This window comes from Solanum pennellii, chromosome 10 (assembly GCF_001406875.1).
Source record: "Solanum pennellii chromosome 10, SPENNV200".
Lineage (NCBI taxonomy): Eukaryota > Viridiplantae > Streptophyta > Magnoliopsida > Solanales > Solanaceae > Solanum > Solanum pennellii.
Genome location: NC_028646.1, coordinates 81,175,774 through 81,183,078, shown reverse-complemented (window position 1 = coordinate 81,183,078; position 7,305 = coordinate 81,175,774). Strand labels below are relative to the sequence as shown.

General features: G+C 33.1%; 1 protein-coding gene across 1 annotated transcript; it reads left to right on the top strand.

Annotated features, from left to right (window-relative positions):
• Positions 1 to 2,144: 2,144 nt before the first annotated feature.
• Positions 2,145 to 7,255, top strand: LOC107031936 (glucose-induced degradation protein 4 homolog). Its single transcript, XM_015233450.2, has 8 exons — positions 2,145 to 2,298; positions 3,496 to 3,551; positions 4,229 to 4,372; positions 6,124 to 6,197; positions 6,304 to 6,358; positions 6,427 to 6,489; positions 6,579 to 6,706; positions 6,851 to 7,255. The coding sequence occupies exons 1-8, from the start codon at positions 2,250 to 2,252 to the stop codon at positions 6,927 to 6,929; spliced, it is 648 nt and encodes a 215-aa protein (XP_015088936.1). The 5' UTR covers positions 2,145 to 2,249; the 3' UTR covers positions 6,930 to 7,255.
• Positions 7,256 to 7,305: the final 50 nt, after the last annotated feature.

The following is a 7,305-nucleotide window of genomic DNA, read 5'->3' as shown; positions in this document are numbered from 1 at the left end:
CAGTGGATTTCATCCTTAAAGGACCATAATTGAATAAGAAACGGATTTAGAATTTGAATTTTATAAATGTAAAATTTAAATTTTATCAGAATCATTTGATTTGTTGGTTTAAATCAGTTTTATATTTTGTTAAGTAAGAAGTTATTAAGATGCACATAACATTCTAATTGAAATTATTGAGTTCGAACCAATATATCTAACTTTATGTTGTCCCGATTGTGACTTGCTATTTGGACCTTATGTTAAATAAATATAAGTTGTGTGGAGTTTATTAAATGGAATGTTTATTTAATCATTATATGTTTTTATATTTAAATTTGAATTAAAATTTTTTAAATAAGAGTGAAAGAATTTTATGTGTCTCGTCACATCATTTTAATTTAACGTTTAAATGCCAAAAGCTAATATCAAAGCAATCTAAAAGTCATAACTCATTTATGTATACTTACTAGAAAAGGAACTAGAATTCAAAGTTATAATAGAAAAAGTTCTTGTGAGATTATTTTCTAAAGTGTTTATTTTGATAAATTTAAAATAATATGCATTGCATAAATTTAAAGATTAATTTATTTTGTTTATAAAAATATCTTTCATGAATGTGAATAGTGATATATAAAAGGGTTTAAACTTCAAAGAGATATTTTTAGTCATTTACTTGTTTTATTCGAGATTAGTTATTCCTAGATTACTATATCACCTGAGAGGGATAATTTATCTCACTATTAATTATTAATTTCGAGATAAGTTATTTCAGACTTACCAATTAAACAACAACTTAAATGGCATTATAATATAATCTCAGAACTATTTGATTTCATCCTTCACTCTTAACGTCGACAATACTAGAGACTTTGAACTTAAATTTGGTAGAAGTCTACCTGCTTATAAGACTTGTGAAAAGAAAATTTGGTTAACCAAATTTTGATATTCCAACTGTGGAAACGGCGGACGTCATCATGTAAATATTTCTGATTTTCGATTTTTAATACTCAGACTAAAGTTGAATTGAATTTTTTTATAGTCCCAACTCAAAATAAAATCTCTGAGGAACAATCTCATTCACTATCCACCTTCTTCACCAACAGTTTATCAACTTCATTCGTCTCAATGTATGTAGTAAAGTTTGTATAAAACAAAATTAAGAAAAGAAAAGATTATAATTTTTGGGTCAAATACATAAACAGATCCCTAAATTTGTTGGGTTTTTTTCCTCAGGTACCTCAACTACGTCATTTTTCTATTGAACCACCCATAATTTATTCCTTTAAAATACTGATGGTTGATTTTGATCGGCTTTTCTATTGTAAATGCCTTCAATTGTGTTCGAATTGTTATAATTTTGATTGAAGGAATAAAGACAACCCGTTTAGTCTCATTTGTTTTCTAATGTGTTCAAATGACTTAAGTAAAACACAATTATTTTCGAACATTTTCACTTCAATTGGACTAATGAGTTGTGGAACAACATATGTATCCTCTATCAATACCCCTCACAAATCTGGTTCCACATCAGACAACGGTTAGGATACGCGATTGAAATACGCGAGGGAAAAAATTCAACAAGTTTAGACATCTGCTTATATATTTGGCCTAATTTTTGTAATAATATATAACTATAAAAAAAAAAGTAAAAAAACAAATTTATAGTGAATTACAAAATTAAATTTCTCAGAGCAATCGTTACTTCCTCGTCTTCCCTTTCATTATTCGTTCTTCTTTTCTACTATCAGTCTATAAATAATTATTAATTACTCCATTAGGTATTATATGTTAAATTATCATAAAATGATGGATAAATAAAAGTACTTAATAAATCAAATTGGACTTTAAAGTAAATCTTGAAATATAAATGATTTCTTTTTTCATTTTAATCAATTTGGTATGTCTAATCTTTCAATAATCAACTGCTTTTTAGTGTAATGTAATGTAACCATCAATAAGCAAATCTATTATCATATTATTATCTATCAATTTCTTTTATCAAAAACATATCAACTACATATTTCTTCAATTCATTTATCTTGACCTTAAATTAAATATATGCAACCTAAAAAAGTTAAATAAAAAATTAAAATTATAAAAAAAAATATTTTTTAAAAAAGGAATTAAAAAAGGACAAACAAAATATATTGCCAAAAAATCAAATAAAATCAACAGAAACAGTTTTTTTTATTTAGTTATTTTCTGAAAAAATAAATTTCTATGAAAAATAGGCCCTGTTCTCAATTCTCAATAGAGGCGAAAGCAAAATGCCTGTGAGAGTTGTGGAGACTTCTTCTGCACTTTCGCAGCCTTCAGGTAATGAATTTGCAATTAATTTGTCATATTTTTGATTGAATATCTTTATTTTTAATCGAAGTTGCAATTTTGATTATGGATGTAGAAACTGGGTTTAGTTTTATCAGTGCAATGCGGGTTTATTTGTTTCTTGTTTTTACATTGAGAATCAGATAAAGTTAGCATTTTTTTTTGTTTATTTTTATCTATTTGAAGTTTCATTTGAAAAGATCTGGGCTGGTCACTTTGCTCAATTTGGTGGTTTAAGTGAAATTTGAATTGGGTTTCTTCAATTTATGATTACAGTATGTTTGATTATCATTGTGTTTGTGTGTAGTTTTCTTGAGCTGAGTGTCAATCAGAAATAAAGGTCTGGTACAGACTACTCTCCCCACACTCACTCGTGGGATTATAGTGGATATGATGTTGTTGTTTGTGGTGGTGGTGGTGTTAGTATGTAGTTTTTATGAGATGAGTGTCTATTGGAAATAAAGGTATGGTAGACACTATCCTCCCCAGACTCACTCGTGGGAGTGTAAAATAAAGGGCTGGTACATGCTACCCTACCCAAACCCACTCGTGGGATTACAGTGGGTATGTTGTTTTTGTTGTTGGTGGTGTTAGTATGTAGTTTTCTTGAGCTAAACGTCTATCGAAAATAAAGTTCTGGTACACACTACGCTCCCTAGACCCACTCGTGGGATTACACTGAGTATGTTGTTGTTGTTGTTGTTGGTGGTGGTGGTGGTGTTTGTATGTAGTGTTGCTAAAGTTTTGTACTTTTTGGTGTCAAATTATGTGATTTGTGTCTGCTGAGTAGTAAGTAGCTGTTGCAAGACTGAAATGCTTGTTTTCTTTCAACTGCAAAAGTGGAACTTCAGGAAATCACAGTGGGCATGTTGCTTATTGTTGTTGTTATTTTGTGGTGTTAGTATGTAGTGTTGCTAAATTTTTGTAATTTTTGGTGTCAAATTATGTGAATTGTATTTCTGAGCAGTAAGTAGTTGTTGCACGACTGAAATGCTCGTTTTCTTTCAACTGCAAATGTTGAACTTCTGGAAATTACATTGGGTATGTTGTTGTAATTAATATTAGTGGTGTTTGTAAGTTGTGTTGCTAAAGTTTTGTACTTTTTGGTGTCAAATTATGTGATTTGTATTTCCGAGTAGTAAGTAGTTGTTGCACGACTGAAATGCTTGTTTTCTTCCAACTGCAAAGGTGGAACTTCAGGAAATACTTTGCCTTCAGTCTGTACACTTCTAAGTGTTGGACAGGTGAGCTTCTGCTTTTTTTATTTTTTCCGACTGCTCCTGTTGTTTCTATCTTTTTTTTTCCGTCCTTCAACAATGGAATTATGATTCTTTCTATATTCTGGCGAACTTAATACCAGAGAAGAATCTGAGCTCCCCTATACCTGATTTTGAAAATTTTGTTCTTTTGCTGCTTGTATCATAGCCAAATTGTATAAGATGAGAATGATCAGAATGTTGCTGCCTAACCTCTTGGTGGACTGAGAGTAGTCGTGTTTGCTTTGATTGAAATCTAACTTCAGTAAGCATCAGTGGGCTTCAAGTTCCCTTTTTCTTAAGCTTGTTTGAGACCCCTAGAAAAGTAATTTAGTAGCCTACACACCTTGTTCTTTCCCTAGCTGCAAAAACCCTGAGGTGAGGCCATGTAGGCTATTTTAAAAGTCACCTTCCACCAAAGCTTTATGGCCTATGGGCGTCCACCTGATAGGTTCATTGATCAGCTGCTGCAAGGGGGCATTCTTCTCACTCTCACGTTTTGGCCAATTATGGAAAGGGCACAATGGTGGTTCAATCCTTCCTTTTAATTGTACCTTTTGGCTATTAATTTAGCCGTGAAGCATTACAACTTACAGTTTATGGTTGTTCAGCTTGTCACACAAGTGTGAAGTTTCATCTTTTCTCACTGAATTGCTTTGTTCCAGGCATTTTCTGGAACTCAGAACGTTTCGAGTCAGCAAAAAGATGAAGCTTGGAGAGTAAATGTGCGTATTCAGGGTTGTGACCTTGATCATGGATATCTATGTGGTACAATGGAAGCTCTTAATGTCCCTATGGCAGATACACCAGTAAGAAGCCTTTATTTTTACTTAAAGAGCATTAGATCTCTTTTCCATTTTCTTCCTCATTAAATTTCTCTGTTACATAAATACGTAGCTTCATTATAGAATAAAGAATAGGCATCTCTTGAAGGCTTAACCTTTTGGCTTTGCTTGTATGAAGCTACACCGGTGGTAACATGTTGCTTGAAATGTCATTGATGAACAAAGAGGGTCTTAATCTAACTGGTCTAATTTTTCTTCTATGATTTCAAGTGGTGTCGAGGTAACATGTTTTATTCGACAGTTCCTATACTTTTTGCTGCTTCATCCAGGATAATTCAAAAATCATTACCCATGCTTTATGCCAACAATCTAAATAATATATCTGAGAGTTTCTAGTTGAATTAAACGTCCTATATATTGTTTTCTGCTGTAGATGCTCTAGCAGAAAAAATATCTGTTGCTCGGACTCTCCAAAAATATGCCATAACCGCGTCGGATTCTCGAAACACTACTTCTGGAATATCTTACACGCACCCGACATTTTTGAAGAGTTTGAACGACATAGGAAAATAAGGAGTAATAAACTTCTGATTCCTGTTTAGAATTTGGTGGTTGATGATTTTGTTTCCTGCCTATTCTGGTATATCTTTAGTTTTTTATTTTTGGACTTAACATGCCACTGTTTCTTACTTGTAATACATAATACATAAAAGAAAGGCTTCTCAACCTCGCCACCCAGAAAAGAAAGGGAGGGAAAGCTATAAACTGCTCTTCATGAAGAAAGAGCAGTTTAGTTCGTTATTTGTTTTGGGCATATCAGTAGTCTCTCTCTCTCTCTCTCTCTGCAGCTAGCTATTTTGGTCTCATTAATCTCTTTGGTCTAGCAGAGCAGTACTCACATACATTTTTACTGTCCTCACAAGTTCACAGTCAATTTTGTTGATTATCTCTAGTTCCAAGAACTGCTTTTTACAATTAGCTGTAATTGCTGCCTTGTCCTAAAGTTTTCGCTGATATGACCCTGCAAATGATCCTTAGCCCCCAAAGGTAAAAAAAACTCAGGAATTTTCTTATCATTCCCTTATATGCATGAAATCTAATAGCAGGTACTTTTACCAATCACTGTCAAAGATTCTGCAGTTATATCTCTTATAAGTGAAATCAAAGTTCTGCTTCTTACGAATTAATATTTCTTTATATTTTTAATGCTATTCTCTTGTTAAACCTTTTAAATCAATACATGTTTGTTGAACTCATTCTTCTATTTTAAACCTTTAACAATCAAGTAATTACCTAATTCCCACTTATTAAAAAATAAAATAGAAGTGACCTAATTCTCCATACACTTGAGCTGTAAACTGGCAACACGGAATCTGTTAGTTTGGTAACCACTTGAAGCTGGGTCTCCTTGTCCTTTAGAACTTCTTACTTCTGCTATTAGCCTTAAACAATCAAGTAGTTACCTAATTCTCAATATTATTATAGTAGAGCTGCTGTAAAAGGCTGGCAACACACAAAGTACAGAGAGGTGCACACCCTCTTGTCTCTTTAGTAGTTTCATTTCCATAGAGAATTAACTTACTGTGGAAGAGATTCGTTAAGTTGTTATCAGTCTTCAGCATGTTATTGAAACTCTGTTCTGTGATTTGTTTTCTGTTTTTTGGTAAAAAGACAGTTATCCAATATGTTCTGAATGCTCTTTTATATATTTATCATGGGCCTACCTCGAAAATATAGTATAGCAGGTTAACACCAGTTCTTCGTGGTATTGCCAGGTAGTTACTTTCTGGGAAGGAGAAATTGTTGATACCAAGAACTATACTTTCTTCACTGGCAAATGGGGCGCCACGTATGCTCTTTTCCTCCTCTTTATACATTGACCAATATTTATTCCAAATGGTTAGACTAATTTACAAGCTTAGAAGTTTATCTAACTGGTTTGGTTTTATGATCAGATCAGAAGATGACATAAAGCACTGGACCAAGTTCCCGTCATTTTCACCCCTTCTGGTAAGCAGTCAGAGCTTCTTTTTTAAATGCAGATACTCAGCCTTCTTGATCTTTTCTGCCCTTTTCAGAGCCAAGTGGACGTCGATGGTGGTAAATCACTGGACCTGAATAACTACCCGTACATATTCATGGTAACATGTCTTCTATTACTGATTTACACAGTAAAGGAGCTTGATTGCAGCAGTCATGATATGTTACCATTCTGACTTTGACTTTGCAGAGATGGAAAGAACAATACTTCGTGAATGTTGGAACAGACTGTGGGTTGACAATTGCGGGTTTTTATTATGTTTGCTTCTCCAGTAGTGATGGCTCCATCAATGGCTTCTATTACGATCCTAATAGCAGGTACCATCTTTTACCAAACTCTTTCTCTTTGATGTCTTCCCATTAATATGGAGTACCTATTTCATGTTCATGAACCTTGCCCATCTATTATAAAACTTCTTACGTTTAAAGTCGATAAGGAAGTGATTGGATTTATTTTGGCAGTCCTTTCCAGAAGTTGGAACTGAAATGCACAAATGAGGGAAGATTTGGTTTCAGTTTTTCCTCATATGAGTTGCAGTGAATCATCATCAAGATTGGTGTATGGATGGTCGGTAAAATATTAGCTTTTCTGGCTTTGTTATGTTATTTCTGAATCGTCCATCAGTTTTGCTCATTGTCAAGTGGACGCGAAGTTTCCAGTATACTAGTTAGAGCATTGGCAATAGATAGAGGTTTTTACATGGAACAAAGATCCTGATTTAGTTGTCATTTTTCGAGTAGATGAAGATCTATTAATGAGTTGAGACTTGAGTCCTAGTGACAGTCATTTCTGTTTGAGATTTGTTTCAGTGAAGTATATTCCCATTATCAACTTTTATCTTGTCTATTGGTTCATTGGGACGACAAGTTCAAAAATCTTTTTTACTTTCTTGAATTTCGTGCCAAGACAAAATTCA